This window comes from Corvus kubaryi, unplaced genomic scaffold, assembly GCF_017639235.1.
Source record: "Corvus kubaryi isolate FWS band 111438036 unplaced genomic scaffold, C.kubaryi_AGA036_p1.0 37334, whole genome shotgun sequence".
NCBI lineage: Eukaryota > Metazoa > Chordata > Aves > Passeriformes > Corvidae > Corvus > Corvus kubaryi.
Window position 1 is genome coordinate 10,120,073 of NW_024581108.1, and position 22,669 is coordinate 10,142,741.

Consider the following 22,669-nt stretch of genomic DNA (forward strand, 5'->3'; position numbering starts at 1 on the left):
AACTCTTTCTCCCCTCACTAACCGTGCTTATGAAGATGCAAAGTTGCTGAAGCTGTTCTGTTTATGTATTCAACACTTAACTGTTTTGTGGTTTAGTAGGATTTTTTGTTGCAAAAACCAGCTGCATCAAGAGTGGGTTTTATTTTGAAGGCGATTGTCTTTCTGTTTTAAGCAACTTTCCTCTTTCAGATAACAGGTTGTTATCTGAATCACAAGGCATTTTGTTTTCAAGCAAATACTATGGTAGAACAGATTTGCCATGAAAAAATGGAACACCTGTTCTCCTGTGACTCTGTTATTAAAGTGTGAAGAAAGTAAGGTGAAATATATAACAGATAGCAAAAGTTGTTTGTATTTGCCTTGTATAAAGTGTTAGCAGTGTGTGTTTGATTTTAGATAACCTCAACTGAAATAATAACCTAAAAGCTGATAGAAAAAATTTTTCTTTTGATTATCTAATAGCCTTTATAAGAAGAGGAAAGGAAGTTGGTCAGTGTTAAAAAGAACTGATTGATTGTCTCTTCATGGTCATAGTGTTGAGACAATAATTTTTTTTAAAGTGTTCTTTTTAAAAAAAAGAAGTGATAGAAAAATGGCAAATTAAAACAATTACTAAAAAACTTTGATTATTATAGATTACAATGATCTCCAACTGCACAGAATTTGTGGATGTGAAGTTAAGAACAAATGAAAAGAAAATATTGAACACTTTGAATAAAGACAAAGACAAAATAACTATCAGGTAAAATAAAATGCATTGAAAATTGAAAGTACCTTTTTAACAGTAAATAAAATGAACTGTAGAAAAGATGTATGTTTTCATGCATAGGTTTCCAATGGAGGGGAAGATAAAAACAAGAGAAATGAAAGTAAACTGGTAAATATTACATTGTGTTTTTATTTTTTATTGAAAAACTATCATTTTATGGCTGTTGAAGTCCCTGCTAAATTTTCTGTCATTTTGCAGAGGTCCAGATCTTGTATTTTGTTTTTTCTATTCTGAATTTCCTTTTTTTTTTTTCCCATTAAAAACTTTTATGTTGTTCTTTGTTTATAGTATAGCTTATATATCACACCCATTCTTTTTCCAGTCTCATTCAGGCTCAGCTGGGATGTATTCCTATTCAAGACTTTACTTTGACACAAGATACTGGCAGAATATTTAGAAATGGCTTAAGAGTTACTAGATGTATGGTAAAATTTAATCCTTTTTTTGGGCGCATATACTAATAAGCTACATTTTAGTTTATTAATATAAGTCAATCTTCTTTTTACAGGGTTATCTGACTTTCTGGCATCATCTAAGAACAACTTTTCTGCTTTATTAAACTCTTTGATTTTAGCAAAGTGTTTCAGGTGCAGACTTTGGGAAAATTCACTTCATGTGTCTAAACAATTGGAAAAAATTGGTAGGTGCCAGTTAGAAGTTATAAAAGTGACAGAGAATCAAAACTCATAATTAGCCTGCTAATTTCTGTGGTGTCTGCTTATATAATTGAATTAGTCTCCTAATTACTTATTTGCCACAATTGAGTACCACAATTGTCAGAAGAATCTGCCATAACAAAAGTAAGCTGGTTAGTAATTTGCTTCAGGATTTCAAAGTGTTTCAGAACTGTTCTTATTCCCTAATGTTCCTCTTAGTATCCCAGGCATATTCCACATTGATGTGATTGCGTGTCCCTGACTAGGCTATGCCTTCCTTTCCAAGAAGCTGTTACTGTAGGTCCTCTTACTTGTATGCATGAAAACCTTTTAATTCACATTGAATCATGAAATAGAAATCAATTTACTGTGCATGAGGTTCTTATACACATAATGATCAAAAGTTTCTAATGATAATCTTCCTTTAACTGTATCCTGTTATTGAATGAACTTCTCGCTGGAACTACAGGCTTGTCATAATTATTTGAGAAGGAGTTCAGAAATTTTTGAGTACTCTGTTATAAAAATGTAGTCATACTTGTTTGAGGTAGTAGTGTATCTTCCTGTTTTGATGTCTGGTCTTATCATACCTTCCTCCTTTCAAAATTTACTGCAGCGTTGTCTTTCTTCTTTAGAGACACATCTGCTCTGCACTGAACAGTGTAGTACAGAGGTCTGCAAATTAGAGAATGACTAAACCCAAAGGTCCGTAGGGTACAGTGCATTACAGCCTTGCCTGCTCAAGTGCAGGGGCTGTAATGCTTCATTCATGTGGATTCAAAGCAAGGGACAGGGCTTGTTAGCCTGTGCACAGCACAGTGCAGAGTGCTGGGAGCACATTTCCACTATCCCACTCCTGTGCCGATGTCGACACAGTCATCTGAGGAATCTGCCTCGTGTTCAGCATTTCTATGGAGTTAGGATGAGTGGAATAAATATGGCACTTGCAGTGTAGACAAATCCTTCCCTGTACAGTATATGCAGTAGAATAAAGTCACGTTTAGTTTCTTAATAATATAAGTGGTGTATATACAGACATCTCTGTCCAATTTTTCTTTTTTTGAGTGCTTTTTTCTTGTGCTGTCATAGCTATTGCAACATATGTTACAAAGAACTGCTAACTTCCAAAGTGTCATTTGTTCCCCTCACAGGATTCTTTTGAACATTCTTCTGACAGTTCACTCTTTTCCTGAATCAAACACTGAATTGACTCCTATAGTATGATGTGATTCTTAACCTCTGTCTATGGCTACTAAGCTTATTCTATTTTTTTGTGAAGTTAAATGAATTGTTTAAGTTCATAGAAATTTGCTGATATCATGTAGCATATTGAGAAATCCTTAATTTTTAAACTCTTATCTCAGTATGCTATTTTTGAACCTTTAAAAAGCCTTATTAATCAATATTTCCATTACAAGAGTGACTGTTCTTTGACTGACACATGGCCTTACTGAGACTGATGATTCAGTTGAATTCTTACTGCATTTCTACAACTCTTTTCCAATAATGATGCTCCCTCTTTGCTGAATTGTATGTTTGGTTTCTGTTTGCTTGTTCTGACAGACAGGATAATGATCAGTTGCCATACAGGATTTATGACATTTACTACTTGTTCAATTTCATTTCCACTCCCGTTTATTTTTTGCTCAGAAGTGTAGATGAAGATAAAGAGAAAAACTCTTATTTATATCTGGTATTCTCTTCACTGGTGGAAATCCTTCTGCCATTTTAGGAATTAGGATAAAAGAGTTAATCTTCAGCTTCAGTTATAAAGAAACAGGGTAACAGCTCTAGCAGCAGAAGTAATATGTGAGAGTTTTCAGTCTTCAGACTGCAGAGCTTCTGCAAAGGAGCAGGGAGATGGTAAAAGATGCTTTCCCTAAATCAGACCCAAAAGATGTTCAAATACACATAAAAAGACAAAAGGTCTTCTCTTTCTCTAAATTATTAAATTCTTGAGTTAAGTCTCTTCTTATAAGATTACTGTAATGAGGTTTCCCACTTAATTTTCAGATTTCTTATACTGTTTTGCAGAACTGTATGAGAAGGATCGATATACTCATTCTAAGTATTTGGTACTATTTTTTACCTACAATCATTGCAGTTATTGTAGTAGGCGGTAGTTCCAAGTCAGTTAAATGCCTTTTCATATACTGTGATATTTCTAAATCTCACTGGAAGTACTGTGAATCACAAAGAGAAATAAAAATGTATGTGGAATTCTCTGCCAGTCTGCTTTTGTGGTATATATGCCATGGGAAAGTTTTTTGCTAAAGCTGCAATAACTTGTAGAAGGTTATAATAAATACTTCTTTTTCAGTGAATTTCATTATTAACTTGCTCAGAAACACTGAGATCTTTATGATTATTATGTTAACATAGTTAAATAATTTCTTGGATAAGGAAAAAATTCTGAGACAAAGAATACTGTGTGACATGCTTTTTTTTGTCATATATATACAGAACATATTTCTCGACTCTTGTAGAAAGTGATCTAAAATCCATTTTACTGTAGAAAAATTAAAAGTTTTCAGCATTGAAATACTGAATATTTTCATGTTTGGTTTGTATTGTGTTTCTTTTTCTCTTTACTAATGGAAAAATTAAACTAAATAATACTAAAATATTTAATCAAATGAAAATAAATTTAGTGATTTGCTGGGCAGAAAATTGCATCACATGTAATATAAGTTTATTTATGCTTTGGGTTTACCTGCTATAATGCAGTTGTTCAGAATAATTTGAGGTTATTCATTGCCCTTTAACAAACGTGTATACATGTTTTTCACAGGTGTATCACTGTCAAATGCTATGGTAAATGCTGGGCTGACATCATTTAAAAAAATTGAAGACATAAATGCAAGAGAACTTGAATTGGTAACTTACTATTTTGTACATAGATAAATATGATAGGGAAAATATTGAATATTAATACTGTTACCAGTAAAAGCAGTATAGTTAATATATATTTGCTATATGATCATAGCAAAATTTAGATGTTTAGGTGATTTATTCATTTTAACTAGTAGACTTTAAAAAGCTGTGTAGCTACTGCAGTTTTCCTTGAAAATGTGTATGATTTTTTGTTGTAGAAAATTTAATGTGAATGATGATTTCACTGATTTGGCTGGCTGTGGGAAGTAGATGTTTAAATATGTAGAATTTCATCATTAACATTGTTTGAATCAAAGGACAATATGCACTTCTCTGTTAGGAGTGTTGGAAAAATATAAAAGGGAATATATATTTACAGTGTCTCTTAGTGTATGTTAATTATGAGAATCCCAAATTTCCATTACTGCAAGTTTGAGATAGTAGTGGAATAAAAATCTTCTGAATAATCTACAAAGCACTTCTTATTTAAGGAAAGTTAGGTGTTACCCTAGGACTGGTTCTTTGGTCTTGGCTTCTTTTCTGCCAAAACTAATTCCAGAGTTCTGGAAGATATAACAGGCTTCTAAAGGAAATCAATCTTACTGGATTCTTCTGTTTTGATTTTGGAAATTTGACTTCTCATTTCTGGCCCCTTTCGTATTTTTTCTTATCATTTGTTCTGTTTTAGTTAAGGCTTGTGCAACATAGAAGAATCATCTCTCATAAAACCTGAGTAGTTGGGTTCTGAGGTCGTTGGTAGTTCATTGGCTGTTAACTGAACAGAAGCAGTAGCAACATGAAAAAGTACTGGAATTTTCTTCTGGTAATGTTGCTATTCTGGGCATCATTGACAGTAGAGAACCAAGAGTGATAAGGGCTTTTGTTGCTAACATAGTTACTCAGGTAACTGATTCCTTGGATTTACATCTTTGCAGATTTTAAACAGACATCCTCCGTTTGGAAACCAGATAAAAGAGTCTGTTTTGCACCTTCCAAAATATGAACTTGACATTGAACAGGTAAATTCTTTTATATTTATTTTATGTTTTTATGCTAGTATTATTAAATGAAAAGGCAAATACTGACTTAAAGAAATTTTGAGTCTTCACTGATAGAAGATCACACAATATTGTGACCTACTTCCAGCTTAGTATATAGAATGAAACTCCTAAGTCTCAAAGGAGAGCCATGAAACAAACATTCCCCGTAGTATATTGGCCTCTCTCGTTGACAGCATTTTATGTTACAGATGTAAACCAGTATATTCACATTCTAGCATTATATGTGAATCTGAGAGGTCTCTTCTATCTTGAATATAAACAAACCTAGGGATGGCAAAACATCCAAATAAAACTTACTGAAATGGTATTAACTCATGTTTATTTTCTACATCACACTTAGGAATATAGAGAAACAGTAAATTATAACATTAACCTACCTGGTGCCCTTTCCAAGGAAGGGTACAATTCTATGTGTAATCAAGAGCTTTGAGGTTCTGATACGCATTCTGTCTTTATATGGGTTACACAGACACTTTACCTTTCTGAAATGCAAAATTTGAAAAGTAACCATAAAGTTGGTAGAAATGAAGACACATTTGAAGATAAAAACTCAACAGATGTGTGAAATACTATTGTTATAACAATCAGTTCTTGTTTAGCTTTTCATTTCACATAATACCAGATGAGTAGCTTGATTCTCAGAACAAAGATTTAACAATTACTAATATCTTATAGAGGAACATTGGGATGCCAAAATATAACTTCTATATAACAAGTCTTATTCTTGCTTATTTCTCTTTGCATTTGTCTTTGATTCTCAGTACTTAAACAAACTTAGGATATTCAGCTATTTAGGGCAAGTTAGTACTGTGTAATAGTGTCTCAGAACAACAAATAAAAATTGTACCACAAATTCAAACTGCTTGAGTTGAGCTTTTGTGCTTGTATCAACAGTTAGAAATTTATGGAAGGGCATATATTTTACTTTGCATATTTTAGCAGTTATGGCTTCTGTATTGTTTTCCCTAGCTTCCAAAGTACAGTGACACGTTGGCTGAAATCATAGTAACCGTCAAATTAACAAATTATGAGCAGCTACAGACAAAGAGAACAGCGCCAGACTTTCACTATGTTACATTGGTCATAGGAGATGCTGACAACCAAGTCATTTTTAATCAGAAAATTATGTATGTATGATCAGATCACATCTTTTTAGGGTGTTGGCTTTTCATCTGTTCTGTGACTTGCAGTTTTTGTGATACTTCCTACTGACGTCTAAGAGTACAAAATTATTCTTCATCTTACAGCATTTTCTAGTCACTGTTGTCATTTAAAATGCTACACAAGATCCAGAAACCCCAAAAACATGCCAGTGTACTTGTCAGTGCAGAGAGCATGTGTAAATATCTGTTCAACATCAATGTCATATTATGGAAGTCATAAAAATTTACCCATAAATATAAAAGAGGATAGATTATTAAAAGATAATTAAAAGATTATCTAGTAAAAGATAGATTCACCAGTTGTTAGTTACTCCTGTTAGCTATATTTCTTTAATTATATTTTATAAATTGTTTTTTTCCCTCAGAGATGGAATTAAATTCTCCAGTTGGGTAAAAGATACTTGGAGCAAATGGGAAAAGAGAAACAAAATCTTTTTCAACTGCCTGACCTTCATGAGAATTCTGGCCAAAATCTGGCATTTTTGGCACAACTGAAACTGATCTGCAGAATCCTGGGTCTCTTATGGCCATAAATCATGCATTATTGGAAAGTTATTCTTAGGCCACTTATCAAGCAAAACTGATGAACTAAGACCAAATATAGGCTCTTTCACTTGGTTACAGATACTATAGTATACAGTCTTGTTTTCATTGACCATGTCTAACAAAACTTTGCATTACAGGGATTCTGTGCTGCTGAAAACTGGAAATTGGATGAAGAAAATTGAAGTGAAAAGAGCTCTTAGATCAGAAGACATTAGCATAAATTTAATTAGTTCTGATTATGGTAGGTTATGGTATTCTTTGAATTAAAAAGCAACTGCATAAGAATTTTGAATTAAAACGCGATTAAACCAAAGAATAATAAAGTGAGCTGTTCTGGAAACAAAACTCTATTATATGTGTTTTACTGGGTTGCATACTACCTGTCCTAATTACTTATCTGGTTTTTTTCGTTAACTACCGCATTAAGGAACTAGGAAGCATCAACTGTTACTAGGAGACAGTAACAGTTTTGCTCTGTTGATACAGATTGGGATTCTCTTTTTTCCTCCTTCGAGTGAATTAACTTTCAGAGGGATAACCTATCAGCCTGGGAGGTTATTTAGGCTGAGCAGAGCTGTCTTTGTGAATGGTTAGGTTTTGCATTGTAGTAAAGAGGTGTTGGATATGGATTCATCTCCACTTTGGTAACAAGAAATTCCTACACCTGAAAATGTAGTGCAGATTTAAACATTGGTCCCTCAGTGCCAATTTCCGTACAATTGGAACTATAGTAGCAGATGAGGAGAGACCCTTACGACCTTGAAACACAAGACTTTGAAAAACAATTTAAAATTAGACTGGCTCCATTAAATTCTGTCATCATGCCCCACCAGTAAAGAAGATTGCTGTGTGTTAGATTAACTGAAGTGTAGTTGATGCTTCCATGGTAAATATTGAACATTGAGATTATTACAATAATCAAGCCTGGAATAATCAATGTTTCTATAGCTAGACCTGTGGCTCTGGAAAATGAAGGGTTTTCTAACCACACAGAAATTAAGAAAATTGTCCTTTTATCTACATATTGTACTGAGTTCAGTAAAACTCAGCACAACAGTTAATTTTTCTGAAACTGGTAACAGTGAAATTAGAGTAAACCCAGGTCTTCCTAGTCTCTATTTTGAAGTCTGTTCCTATTTCAGACTTGAAGGAAGTCTCAAATTTTTTAAAAGCCTGTCTGGTTTTCCAGCAAATTTTATTTCCATAATAAAAGACAAAATTAATCTCTTTACAAAGGGTGTCTCTCAGTCTCTCATGAATATTAGCATTCAACTTGAGAAGTATTATCAACATACTCATTTTATGCCTTTGCCACTACAGAGCTGCTGATACTCCTGAACAGAGACTGTAGTACAATTTAAAAGTTGAAATTTTATCAGCAGTGCAAAGCCATAGATAAATTTACTTTTAAAACAATACAAGAACATTTGGTTAAAGGGACTAATTTTGTTGTTCTTCTATCAACTATATCTTTAATTCTGGAAATGTTTAGAGTTTTTAATCTCAATCCTAAAGAATCTGGTTGTATAAGAGTGTGCTTTAAGGGTAAATTATTTTAACAAATTTCCATGATATTTGAATAACATTTACTTGCTTAAACACTTCAGAAAACTGAAGATAATCAGTAGTAGTATTGGTATCAGTAGTATTGGTGCCTTAGGTTTTAACTTTTATATTTTTCAAATCCTGTACTGCTTAGTATGTAACTCTGAAACTTAATATAGCCTGTTAGCTGCTGTTCTCTCATGCTGGTTAGACATAACAAACCCTCTCTGGGCCTGAACTCAATGACACCTTGTTGTCCTAGGCCCCAAAATATGTAAACTAAAGCCTCTGACAGGGGGAGCAAACTTGGGGTAATTACATCATTGCCTGAAAATATAATTGGAAAGCTAACCCTGATATGCAAATGGACCAAACTTATAAAAGTGTGAAAAACCCGTGACCCAGCAGCCATCTTGGGTGGAGCCCCTCAGAGGTTTTTGACCCCCAAGGTGTACCTTTGAAGGCCCTTCAAATAAATACCCACTTTATTCTCTCAATCTTGTGTAGCCTCTGTTTTCAGGTAGCCACTTCAAGGCATCAATATAGAAACAGTTTAAAACCATTTTTAGTATTTTTGTCTTTTTTTTTTCCAAGTTGGCCTTGATATACAGCAAGCATATACAGCCTTCTACTTAACACCAAAACCAGAGGGACATAAGGTGGTTACAAATCAAAAATTGACAGCTGAATCTACACGTGATACATGTTATGGCTCACCCCAAAGTCTGCCAGCAGCAAAAGTAGATACAGGTAAATGGTCAGATCTGGCTAATACCAAAGTCAACAGAAAATTGAATTTTGCTTTCAGTAGGGAGCTAGATCTTTATTTATCCCTGCTGTTTCTTTCTCAAAGGTAATAAAAATACAGTGCTGCTGCTTCTGCTTGTCAAGTACTACAGTGCAATTCTTTGATGATTTTGAAAGCAAGAAAAATCATGGGTGTTTGATATCTAATATTACTGTTTGAATCCCTGTATTATATTTATCTAGGAGGCAGATCTAAACAAGAGATTGCTTACAAGAAATATGGAAACAGAGAATGCAACCACCGCTGTAAAAATAAAGATGTGTGTGGGCATGACTGCTGTGAGTTTCATTAAATCTACTACTTCTGATACTTTTGGACAAATGCAATTTAGAACAGGTCCCATCATACCAATGGCTAAGTCACAGAAACAAAACAAGCAAGAGAATGGGGCCTGAGTTGTTGTAATGATGCAGTCATAAAACCAGTTATAAATAGCTTTGTTAATAGCACTTTTATAAGAACTACAATGATTAATATATTTTGAATTTAGGTTCTGTTTTAAGAAAATGTCAAGCTTGTTATACTTTTATATAAATACTGTGTTAAATCTCGTAGTTAGCATGTTAAATCTTTTAGAATCTTTTAATAGAAGATACTAAGCTTAGTGGCAGTTTTTCAAAGTCATTTGAAAATAATTAGGATTTATCCCTTGTAACTAATCTGAAGATTATTTTGCTCCATTTTCTCAGGTAAAACTGGCGTACCTCCAAAGTCACAGATGAATGGAGACACAAAGTTTTCTTTGTACCTAGCTGATTTAAGGAGCAGGAACTCAGTTTCATCTATACCCCCAGTAAAACGGCTCAAGGTTCATTTAAATGCAGTCAGCCATTTCATAGGTTTATTTTAATCTGTTACATATTTGTAGGCATTTTTTGCACAGAGAATTTTATCACTAAATATGAACATTCAAGTTTGACTTTTCTGTGCGGAGTGCAAAAAGTAAAGAAGTACAAAGGTCCAGGAATCTTTGAGAGGTTCTACTGCTCTTTGGAACGCTTCCAATGGTCCACTTTTGTGCATGCCCTCTATGTTTTTTTCTTTTATGGCATTTGATAGGTTGTGGTTGGTGAGGTTCAAAGGCATTGCTGGAAGGTACTGCACTGTGACTTGGTTTGGCAAAATATGACCTGAATGAAACAAACTGTGGTATTTATTAGTCATGCTGCTAAGAGATCTTTTATCACAGGCAGGTAGATACACTTGTTTATAAGAAAACCATCCATATTAGTTTTAAACCTCTGAAAGATTTCATGGCTTGCACTTTATTCCTCTGAATGCAGTGTTAAACTGGGTCTTTCTGCAGCAAGAATGACATTTGAGGTATTGAAGGGTTTTATTTCCACCTCACAGTTTAGTTTGCTTGTTGGCTTGCAATAGAGGATTAGTTAGCCTATAGCTAATACAGATGAGAGTCAGTCTAGCTTTGCCAGGGTGCTGCACTAGAAGCACATAATTCAAACCTTTTTAACTGATGACATTAGATAAGCAGACACCGGAAAGATTTTATGACATTTAAATATTATGCTAACTTACAATATTAATGATGTCATTAATCCTGTTAAAAAATAACAGTTCTCAATATGTTTATATCTTATAAGTTAAAATATTTTGCTTTCTTTAGGTGCAGATGTTAAATCAACATGTGGAAAATGTGGATCTCAAACAATTTGTTTTTACACCTAAGTCTTTACTGCCAGCCTTGCCAAGGTACTACTAAGAATTGTTTTGTGAATAAAATTACTTCGCAAATTTCTGCAACTGTTTTACTGACACGTCATTGATTTTTTTTTTTTTTTTTTTTCCAAACAGGTCTAGCAATAAACTGTCATCTTCATCACCTTCAGTGGACCAGGTAGATAATACCTTAGAAGTATCTCAGAAACAACTGCAATCCTGGAATTGTAGAAAGAGTAGTAAGTTATTGCTAATGTTTAAAATTACAATGTTCACTGTTTTGATCTTTCATTTAATCCTTCATGTTTTTCTGCCATACAGATAAAAGCAGATATTGTTTTTCAGATTCTTTGAATGTGGACTTTGAACTGAGAGATGATATTTGGGATGATATTGATGATGAGAAATTGCTATTTGCTAGTAATTTTGTCAGTAGAGAATTAGGTAAGATTATTTCAACAAACATTTTTCCTTTCCTATATACAAATTATTCTACAGGCTGTTATTTGAGAATAAATTGTTATCGTATACAATGAATAGAACTACCTGAAATTTTTGGTTAATTGATTTGACTGCCAGGTTTATTATTCTACCTTGAATGCCACATATGTTGTGACAAATCTAATACAGAAGGCAGAGTTGAAAAAGTCACAATTAAAATTTTTTTGGTGGCCCGCAACTGCATAATTGTTGTTGCATAATGTATACTGACTGTGTATCTCTGCTTATCTTTGTATTAGCCCAAAACCCATAGAAGAAAAAGTTCAATTGTTAAGACACCTTAATAATTTTCAAAGTATTATTTATCATATCATGTGAAATATTTAGAAGAGGTTGGGGCTGCTTCTCAACTCTCTTTTTAAAATTTTCATTCTTTCATGGAACGTGGAAATATCTTCACATTCCAGATGAGTGTCAACCCCTCTGCCAGTATACAACAAGCAAAGCCACAAATAACATTTCGAAAGAGTAAGAGTTATATAATTTACTACTGTTTTATTCAGTTTAAAATATTGTCTGTATTTCACATGCATCTGTGTAATTAAATATATAGAAGGTTCTTCACTTGTAAAAGTGAATGAAATTTCAATGTTTAAAAGGTATGAATTGTTGAATGATTTTAATGTGGTTTTTATTTAAGTGTGCAGGGAAATAAGGAGAAAATTCTGAACTGAAAAGCAAATACATTTGCACTTCTGTAAAAATACTGAAATTATTCAACTTGGTATTTTCAGTTTATGCACAGTACAAGATGAGACCAATATTCAGAACTCAGATGTTTCTGTGGTCAGTAGCACATCAAGAGTGAATTTATCTGTACAGAACAGAAATATAACTTCGGTGAGTAAAAATATATTGATAACAGAATTTCCTATACTTAACAGTATTTACTGTGTAAATATATCTGCCATATCTGACTTAGGAATCAGTTAGGACATCCTGTGTTGTCCAAACCTGCATGCACTTTGTGTTCATTGGCATATTCCTGATACAAAGAAATAGGACATTAATTTACTTTATATAGCATGATTTCAAAACTATTTACTCAATTTGATAGTTTTTCCATCCAGTATGTAGTTAGATTCATCACATGCTTGTTCCTTGTCAAACACCATAATATCAGTTAAATACCAGTACTACATTCTACAACAACCTGTCAGTTTCTCTTTGAGTTAGTTGGTTTAACCATATGAACTTTTTAACTTTTATGTTGCAGTTCAGTTTTCAAGAAAAAAAGCATTCAAGTCCTTCTCAAGAGCTAAAAAATGTACAGTGTTCTGCCATGTCAGAAATAATCTCAGACTCTTCTAAATTCTCTAGGAAGGAAGATTTTTTTATTTTCACGAAAGAACAGGAAAAAGAAGTAGATCCTAGGTAATAAAAACTTACATATATTTTTCTTTTTCCTCAGTGTTCCAGTGCTTAGTTCTTCGTGGAACACAGACCTTTAGGCAACGTTTTAGTTTCTAATATTCATTGTTAAAAAGTTTAGTTTTCACAATAATAATAACAATTAGCTGTTCTTAAAAGAGAAATTAAATTATTTTGCTTGTCTTGGTTTCTCTTGACTCTACATAGTGTTCCTGATTTCAGGTGCTTTGATGAGCTATACCTTATTTGTTTGTTTGTTTGCTTAATTTTCTTTAGATGTCTTCTTGATGATGAAGTCAATGATGTCAAGCCCTTTCTTGGAATATTTGATGGTATTTTGTAAAACATGTAAACAAAATACATTGTAAGCGCTGGGGAAAAAACTTACAGTCAATTTTACAGTGAAGGCTTCAGTTAAGAGAATTTGATTTCTGTTGTATACCTGTTTATCAGTATCTGGATTGCTGTGTAGAGTATATAATAATAAAACTGATGTCTAGTTTATAGAATTTATAGACTATAAGAAATAATATATTGTTTTGATAAGTACTTAAGTATTTGTTTGTTGACCTTGCTGTTTTCAGGTTTATAAAGAAAAAATATTGAAATATGTCAAAGGAGAATAGTTCACGAACTGAAGGTGCTTTTATAGATAACAGAAAATCCCATAAGGGAAAGTAAGGGATTTGTAGTAATCTGTTTGTAGTAACATGTCCTGCTTCTCAAGTAATCTTTAAGTGAATGAAAGACTCTTTCCTTGGAAATTTCGTAATGTTTTTTGGGTTTTGCTTTAAGTTTCTCTGAAGCTGAATTTTTCATAGTGCTGATTCTGTGAAATAATTAGATTTAAAAATAGAAGTAATAGAATGATAAATTATTCTAGATTCTAGATATTCCTTTTGACAGTGCTATGAATGTGTTAATAAAAAAGTGCAACTTAAGCAGATATGTTTCCAGATTCTCAGCAAACCAGTTGTTAAATGTCTGTAAAAATATTCTAAAACTCCATTGGCTGTTCACTTTCATACCCAAGGTCATAAAATGGACATTCGTGTGTCCTAATACAGATTTAGGCACCAGGCATTGGTTTTGGATATCTTCTTATAGCTTTAGTGTTTGAACAGTAGACCTTGCAAGTTCAACAGTTAGTAGAAGATATGATATTGCCTAAAATCCAAGAGACTGTTAATTTTTACTGCTAATTATTCAAAATGTGAGGAATTAAAATGTTACAATCACGTGTGGAACATTAGCTGTCTGTTCTTGTAATATTGTTTGTGGTGCAACCAAATGCAGCCATGTTTTGCTGCACTACTAGGTTGTAATTTTCTCAGCTAGTAACATTTTACTTGACTGCAGTGTTTCCTTATGCTTTTGACTTGATATAACTCTTTCTCTGCATGAAAGAATGGCCTAGCGTAAGCAGTCTCAATACTCACCACTCAATATGTTTTGGACTATGCAAAAGTCAGCAGGCCCAAGTTTAAACCTCACTTTTCTACACCTCAAGTATTTTATTACATCTGGAAGCTGTAATCCCTTTTTGTCCGATTTTTTAATTAATTAAGCTTCCAAGCTGATGTAACTCAGAATTAAATTACTATACTACTGCTACATTTAGCCCAGCAGTCCTAGTCATGTACACATTACAGTTCTGTGTCAGGGTAAGATGTAAGAATGTGGAGTTTATCTCCTGCCCATCACCATCTTCTGATTTCCATGGAAAACAGATGCCTCCCAGGCAGATACAGTGATGTTTCTCAAAAGATGCTTCGTATAAATGACATGGGGACAAAAATCCCAGGTCATGCCCCAGAAGTGTTGACATAGCTATGGAGAGCTGTAATTTCCATTGTTTAATTGAATCACATTAAGTGATAAACCTAGTTCACCTGGACACCCTGTCTAGTCACTAGAAAGAGGCAAACACTGTCAGAAAATATTTCAGATTGTAAGTGGGCTGAATTACTCTTTGGTGGAACTCCCCAAATTACCTGTGATGAGAGTGACATGGAGAGGCTGGTGTGCTGTCATTTCACAGGCAGGCTCACTGAATTGCCTTTCTTGTGCACATGAGATGCCTGAATTCCTTTATCCATCTAAGGATCTAACTTTCCTAAGGTGAATAAAACAGCAAAAGATGGCTGTGCTTTGTTTCAGGTGCTGACCAAATGCTAAAAGAGAATAATTAAATTCAGCAGGATATCATCAGAATATTTCACTAAGCTACTAACAATGAGTAAAATATAGACTAAAGTAACTAAAATCGTTGTTGGAGTCTAAACTGATCCTTATTTTTAATTCTACATAGAGTTGTAACATTAAATGAGTGGCTTGAGTTTCAATCAATGGGATTGTGTAAGTAATTCTTTGGGGATACAGCAGGATGCCACAGACTTTAGTCTGGGGATGATTCTACAAAATTTACATTATAAAAAATACTGTTTCCTATAATGGAGTAGTGAAAGAAAATTCAATGTGACAAGAAGTCAGATTTTACTATCTTACTCGTGTGATTCTCCATAATAAAATACATGCTTATACCTGCTTTTAATTTAACTTCAACTTCCTTATATGCTTCCTTGTCCCATCACACATATTGATTTCAAAATATAAACTGAGGTCAACCATATCTGTGCCTGAAGAAAATGCAATATGCACTCAAAACCCATAATCTTCAAAAAATAGTGGGAAAATAAGCGTAGTGTTTAAACATGTTGCCAGACACATTTGTGTATAAGGTAAGTTTATAGCATACAGAATACTGTAAATGTATTGTGACATAATTTTTATTCTAGGGAGCATGTTTTGTGCACATTTTAATTATGTAGACTTTATTAATTTATTGAAGATTTTAATGAGTTAAACATTACAGTAATTGTTAAAATAAGAGCAGTTGCAACAAGTGAGACTCTGGTTATTTGGGTTTATTTTTACTTAGATATACCTTCACAGAATAGTTATGTGAGGTATAAAAGTTGGTGCTCTTAAAGGCAGTCAGAATAATGATAAAGAATGAACAGAAGTCACCATATGAAACCAATATGCACAAAATAGTTAAAATCAGTCATTTTGCAGAGCACAAATGATACCAATCTAATTCATCATTATGACAGTACCAGTGGTACCTCTTCTGAAAGAAAGGGTGTCTTGCATTAGCTCTTTATATCACCCCTTCTGCATTTTATGTAGATGAGCAAAAGAGCTGGATCACATCCATTGTTTTACTGTCAGAATCTTTAATTATATCTCTGAAATGAGATCCGTGAATGCTTGGGGTTTTTTCCAAGCTCCTTTGCTTAACAGGGAAATAGAAAAGAAGGGACTAATCAGGGTAAAATTCACTTCCTGCAGAGGGCTAATAACACATTGAATTTTTGGAAGATTTCCATGAGAATTAACTGAGACACATATGGTGTTTTCAGTGATGAAGTTCAGCTTGACTGAAACAATCAGATAGAAAAAGGGCAGGTATTTATTGGCTGCTGCTGTTCAGCTGAGATAAGGGCCAACCTGGCTGAGCCATGCTTCTGTGTTTGTTCTTGAAATCTGTGTGACATTAAATTGTATGAGTTTAAGCCTTCACTTTTCTGCCAGTGTTGTAACTCCTGGTCTCCATGTGCTCTGGACAGGAGTTTGAGATGGAAGGGGCTGGAGTAAGGACTGCACCTTTGTAAGCAATAGGGGCCCTTGAGGCTCTTTTGTCGCCTGTCTGTCTCTGAGCAATGCTGCTCTTCCCTCTGGTTGGGAAGTGACTGGAAAAGTTGTGCTGCTGTTAACTTACAGTCCTGCCCTGCCTGTCCTGCCCTTAACAAGAGTCCCAGTCCAGACCATTTATAACAGTTAGGGAGAGTTGTTTCCCAGCTGGCTTTAGTATGCTGCCTACCACACTGAAGCACTACGCTTTCGCTGCTCTGTGCGAATGTGCTTTGAGCGATGCCGAGTCTGTCCTCTTGTGCATTTTAAACGGATGATTTCCATGTGCCACGACGTGAGGGGTACATCTAATTGGTGGTGTGTGAAAGTGTTAAGATGTTTTGCAGAAATGCAATAGATGGTACTGGGTGGACATACTTCATGTAAAGAAGGTATATGTCCTTTCAAATATAATAAAAGTGCCTAGATATAATAACAAGTAATTTCTTCCCATATTTAACATATACTGCGTGGAACTAGCATGTCAAACGAACTGTCTTTTTGACTGATGCTAGATGGCAATTTGTACATTTTAGAGAGCTGAGCATAGGGAATAAGGCAAAACATTTTGTTTTGAAGGCTTGAAGAGTATTTTGTTTATATAAAGGAAACAATGTTTCTTTTGTAACTGTGAAACTTCCTATTAAAGGATGCATATAACTTTCAAAATAAAAAGACACTTGTAACTGTAAATGGCTATGATACATTTGCTGTTCCCCCACCCACTTAGAGGCAAAACCTATTTATGAGGCTTTATTAAGTGCAAATAATTCCCATGGCTTCAGCACAGAAGAATCAGCTGCAGAATATAGTCTGATTTGCATATAAATGACATGATTTCTGCCCAGAAAAGTATATTGAAAAATACATATTTCTACATTGGAAACTTGATATTCACACATATTAAGGTCAGCTTGCGTAACTTGTTTTAAGCTGCTGCATGCTGATACCTGATCACACTTCCAGCTAGATTCAGGCTAGATTCAGGCTTTATCCTTTGAAATTATGGATGTCTTTTTTTGATCTAATTAAGCTATAATGTATAGAAATAGATTCCAAAACATTTATCTCAACAGTTTAAGCACTTAAAAGTGCTCAGAATATTCATCAGTACAAGTGCAAAACTCCTAACTTGGCACTTTTCCTTATCTTCAGTACTGCGAATTTGTGATGTGAGCAAATTCCTATTGTTTGGGTGAGACAGAAAAAGGCCTGCTAACTTGCTGTAGTCACTTTAATAAACGGTAGGATATAAGGAAAGTAGACATAGAAATATTACTTTTTTTGTATGCTTTAATCTGTGTAGTAAGTAATATAGTGAACCTTGCCATTGAACTCTGTAAAGTCATATTTTCACAGATTCTTATTATATCCTGCTTTGCCAATACCTTTGATGGTGTTTCTTCAAGCAGCCAAGCCACTTATTTGGGACAAGTGTTCATTTACTGATAGGCTCCTGCTGCTTCTTAGATTCATCCTAAAATAAAAGAAAGATGTTGGACAGACAGGCATTAAAAGGTTTGGAAGAGACCTGACACACCTTGGTTTTCAAATCCCTGCTGGCAAAGGTCTTAGTGAGCTGAATGCCATTGTCAGAAGCAATAGGTTCTCTGCTTAGAGAGATTGATTTGCCACAGTGAATTGTCATTAGTTTTGAATGCCTCATGGAGAGCTTGACACTGCCTAGTAAAGAAAAAGTGAAAGTAGTGCTATCTAGAAACTTGGATGTGTGAATCAGAACCTCCTTTTTAGCAATTTCTTTCAGTTTATAAAGACTATTAATTCATCTGAATGATAATGAGGCAGTACAGTTTCTTACTAGAATTCTTTTCCTGGTTGTGATGTAATATTTTAGCTGTTGTAGTCCAGACTTGTTAGGTTCCTGGGTGTAGGAAATACTCTTCTTTTATCCCAGAGCTCCATCCTTGTGTCTTATGTGTTATGCCTAGAAAAGGTGTTCTGTCTAGTTGGGAGTTTCTACTCAAAGAATAGTCATCCAGCAGCTGTATCATTTATAATTTTCAGTATCTTCTCAATGATAAAGATTTTAAGCTCTGAGGTCAGTTTGGTTTCTAAAAATTGTACTAACAGATGTAAAAGGTGCACTGACCAAAGCATCAGCACATTATCAAATAATTTTATTTCCAAAGTATGGCAGCAGAAGTGCTAAATAAAGTGTTGGCCATGAAATAGATCTGCTTATCTTGTGATATATCCCAGAGATGCATTTCAGAGACTGGAGGAAAATAACCTGTGTTAGGAAGATAAGAGGTACAAGTGGATCTCTCTCCCTCCCTGTCTCCTGGGTGTGATTATCTCAGACAACCGTATTAGCAGAAGCTTAGACGCATTCTTAGCTTCTGGAATGGATTTGCTGAAGTGACAGTGCATACTGAGGATAATTGTAAAAAGATGGGCTGTGTATTCTGGAGGAAAATAAAGTTGGCAGCTTGCAGTGGTGGAGCACAGCTTCCGATAAGCATGTGGTTCAATAGAAATTAGTCTCTGTCCATAGACTTTATAGCAGCTGATCAGACCTGCTCTTTCAGTTCAAGCAGTTAATATCTCAGCACTGTAGCTTAAGGGATCCAATTTTCAAAATTATTGTAGTGTGGGACCGATAAATTTCAGCACAAAGAAGGCATTATTCCATATAATTTATTTTAGATTTCCATCTAGGGTATGTTCTGACACTCCACATGAAAGTCAAATTGTCCATGTAAAATGGTTTGCAGGTGATAAGTTGACCCCTGGGGTTTTAGTAAAATAATAGATTCAGAATTCCATCTGACTCTCCAATCTAGAAAAACTAGTTATCAGCTGTTTGAAGGATTTGATAAGAAAGGAAAAAAAAGAGAGAGCTTTTGTATAGTGACATTTTTCTCATTAATGGGGACAGTGTAAGAATCACAAACTCCTTCTGGATTTGGTAGTAAATACTCTGCTGACGTGTTCCGGGAGGTAGCTGTTCTGTGTGAGGAGTGTATGTGTCTAATCCTCCACATGCATATGGAACAAGGAATATTTCTAATAGACATGTACAGCCCTTCAAAAGAAGGACGTTTACTGTGCCATCATCTGGCCATCATTTCTAAATGCATTCCACCACCAGAGCCTACCTCGGCAGAAGTTTTGTGGCAGAATGACTGTCTTACAGTGCCTAGAGAAATAGTAGAAGAATAACAAATATTTTTCCTGCCAGCATTCTTCAATATTTAGTGCAAAACAAATGGTAACCTGACATGAGGTATTATTTTAAGTTCTTGTCTGAACGTTCTTATAGGACCTGCTGTGATTTTTTTCTAGCTTTGTTATTTTATTTAATTGTATTTAAAGATAGTTCCTACTGTAACTTGTGACTTTACTGTCAGTTTAAGCAGATCCAAAGTTGGGTAGAGGCTTTGTTGCATTTTGTTTAGTAGATGGGTGTATCTGCCTGTTCATGCAGTACTAGGGAGTAACTGGGGAAAGGTGACAGTAACATAGGACCAGTCATTGTGACAGTAGAAGCAACTTGCTTAATAAAATGCTAAAAGCATGTTTATGATTAGTGTATTTGAGTGCCTCTTTGAATTTTGGGCAAAGAAAATATGTCCTGCATTTAAAAAAGAACTGTGGTCAAGAAAATGTGACTTTTCTACAGCCTGTGTAAACAAAAAGTATTTTCTCAAAGAAAGACCCAAGTCTCTCCTCAGTTGTTCCTGATGTTCCTGTACTTTCCCTGCTTGTGTGGGTGGTGAACATTGAGCTCACTGCAGAAGTACTGTGAATTATAATCTGTTGCTGCAACTTTTGCCGGTGTGAAGAAAGCTACAAGGAGGGCATCTGTTTGCCTCCTGTGTTCTGGAAGGGGCAGACATCTCCTCCTCTGAGAGGAATAGAGCAGTGCTCAGGGATGAAGACACCTGATGCTACCAAGTTGGCTAGAGAAAGGAAATGCAGTGATCTGAGAACTTGTAGGCAGTGTTGTGAAGGAGCTGGGATTTTGCTCGTAGGACAAAGCAAAGCTCTAGAAGTGACAGGAGAAAGGAAAGTTTCCTAGAGCAGGCTGAGTGGTGTCTGTGGCACTCTGTGAACCATTTCAGAAATGTTCAGATTGGAAGGAAGACTGGGAAGAAAGATTTACCCTGCAGTGACACAGTGGGAACATTACTTTTCAAGCTTTTTATTTAATCTAGCTCTCCAACAGATCAGACTCGTTGTGATTTAAAGAACAATTCTATCCTCCCATTCCAATAAAACCTTCCTTTATAAACCTGGATTCTGTGTGTGTGCTTATCAAACAGAAAAGCATCTACCGAAACACAATTGCTAATTCGGGGTCCTTGTGGACAGAATTAAAAGAGCTAACCACTCTTAAACCTTGCCTCTTTCTCGTTTTGGTTGGTTGGTTTTAGCTTTATAGAGATAACTGGGTGTTAGTCCTGCAAGTGGGTAAGTTGTAACAGATGTGGGACAGGCCTCTTCACTCACTTGAGTGAACTCCTGCTCGTTCAGGTGTATGTGAACTGTACTGAGATCTGCTGGAGTGTGCTCAAAAGCAAAGCATCTGTTGCATTCTTAAAGTGCTTTTCTTCTGGAAGAGCAGATCTGAGAACCAGAAGAATTTATTAATAACTCTGACTTCTGCTATTGACTGGATTTAATCTGCATTAACACTTTCCAAAGTAGCTATGTATTTTGCTTTGGGCTGTTTGTCACTCTGAGGCTGATTTGAAAATGTGTCATCCAATTTCAAGCTTCCAGGTGTTAGCGCTGAAACATTTACCTCTCCACTGAGGTAACTATCAAAATATTTGTATTTGTGGCCCCAGTTAAATTGTAGGCCTCACCTTTTGCTTACTTAAGACCTGTGAGAAATTGTTTCCTTTCCTGGAGTGGGATGATGCATGGGAAGTAAAGTGCTTTATCTGTATTCCTCCATACCCCTAATATTGGGAAATGCTGGGCTGATATGGTGTTAGGTGCTGTAGCTGTGTAAGTATTCACTGAAAAATCTGTGAGTGCAGCCATAGGTAGAGTTGGTGTCAGACATGAAAACATCATAATCCAGGCCTGGAAGGAGAGTCCCAGAGCTCTGGATCAGGGAAGGCACCCAGAGCAGGCCCATCCCCAGCATCAGCCTCCTGCAGGACAAGGACAACAATCCATTACCCCAACAGGATAAATTTACTAAAGAAGCATCTGATATATGTGTTTTTACGAAAAAGTCCCTCCCATAACTTTTAATGTGGGAGTGGGGTATCTGTTCTAAGACTTTTAACTCGGGACATATCATGTCTAAAAAGAAAAACTAAAAATACTAAAAAGGAGGAAAAATAGTGGACAAAGTATTGCCTCCTTCAGAGGCACAGCTTTAGAAACCACCTGTTGCCTACATGAAGCACTGAGGCCTTGAGGGTAGTGTTGAGTTTGGGACATTCCTCACCTTCATGCCTGTATTTCACCTTTTTGCTCCTGTAGACAAACTTTATGCAGATGCCATTTTTTGTACTGCTATACAAGGTTGTGCTGACTGGCCAGATAGTTTTGGAAATATGACTGGAATGTGCTTGTGAAGACATGGAAACCTAATCAGTAATGAAAATAGTCACTGAGTGTAAATCTGTGTTCTGTCAGAAAAGTTTGTTGATGCTGTGGAGCTCCACTCTTGCCCTGTATCACTCAGCTGTTGTACCAGACCAGTTGTTCTGTAGGGTTGTTATGTGAAATATGTTTTGAGAAGCATGTCTCTTATCTCTTGGCAATGCTGTTACAGCCAGAAGAAGGTGCATGTGTACAAAGAGCAAAGCAGACTAAAATGTTACCTACCACGGTTGTATTTCACTCATCCTTGAACTGGAAAACAGCCTTTGTTTCATGTGTATGTCAAGTGAACTACATAACATTAATGGAACAGAGATGCAAATCCTGCTTAGAATTGTCATTGTCAGCTATTAATATATTTTCAATAGTATTTTTTATTTGGAGCTTAGTCATAACTCACCAAGATATAGTTCTGC

General features: G+C 35.1%; 1 protein-coding gene across 9 annotated transcripts in view; it reads left to right on the top strand.

Annotated features, from left to right (window-relative positions):
- Nucleotides 1–22,549, top strand: part of HFM1 (helicase for meiosis 1) — a 44,684-nt gene extending 22,135 nt beyond the window's left edge. For 4 of the 9 annotated variants that reach the window (XM_042030237.1, XM_042030239.1, XM_042030243.1 and 1 more), the window contains 18 exons: nt 636–742; nt 830–877; nt 1,092–1,189; nt 1,278–1,409; nt 4,217–4,302; nt 5,235–5,318; nt 6,330–6,487; nt 7,207–7,310; nt 9,209–9,364; nt 9,605–9,700; nt 10,112–10,230; nt 11,047–11,132; nt 11,235–11,338; nt 11,445–11,543; nt 12,008–12,068; nt 12,335–12,440; nt 12,817–12,974; nt 13,248–22,549. In XM_042030237.1, coding sequence (XP_041886171.1) covers nt 636–742; nt 830–877; nt 1,092–1,189; nt 1,278–1,409; nt 4,217–4,302; nt 5,235–5,318; nt 6,330–6,487; nt 7,207–7,310; nt 9,209–9,364; nt 9,605–9,700; nt 10,112–10,230; nt 11,047–11,132; nt 11,235–11,338; nt 11,445–11,543; nt 12,008–12,068; nt 12,335–12,440; nt 12,817–12,974; nt 13,248–13,314 — 1,869 coding nt within the window. In that variant the 3' untranslated portion in view covers nt 13,315–22,549. Of the gene's footprint in view, nt 1–635; nt 743–829; nt 878–1,091; nt 1,190–1,277; nt 1,410–4,216; nt 4,303–5,234; nt 5,319–6,329; nt 6,488–7,206; nt 7,311–9,208; nt 9,365–9,604; nt 9,701–10,111; nt 10,231–11,046; nt 11,133–11,234; nt 11,339–11,444; nt 11,544–12,007; nt 12,069–12,334; nt 12,441–12,816; nt 12,975–13,247 lie in introns of those variants that run through there. The other 5 variants (XM_042030238.1, XM_042030240.1, XM_042030241.1 and 2 more) reach the window with 5 other exon arrangements.
- The last annotated feature ends 120 nt before the right edge of the window (nt 22,550–22,669 follow it).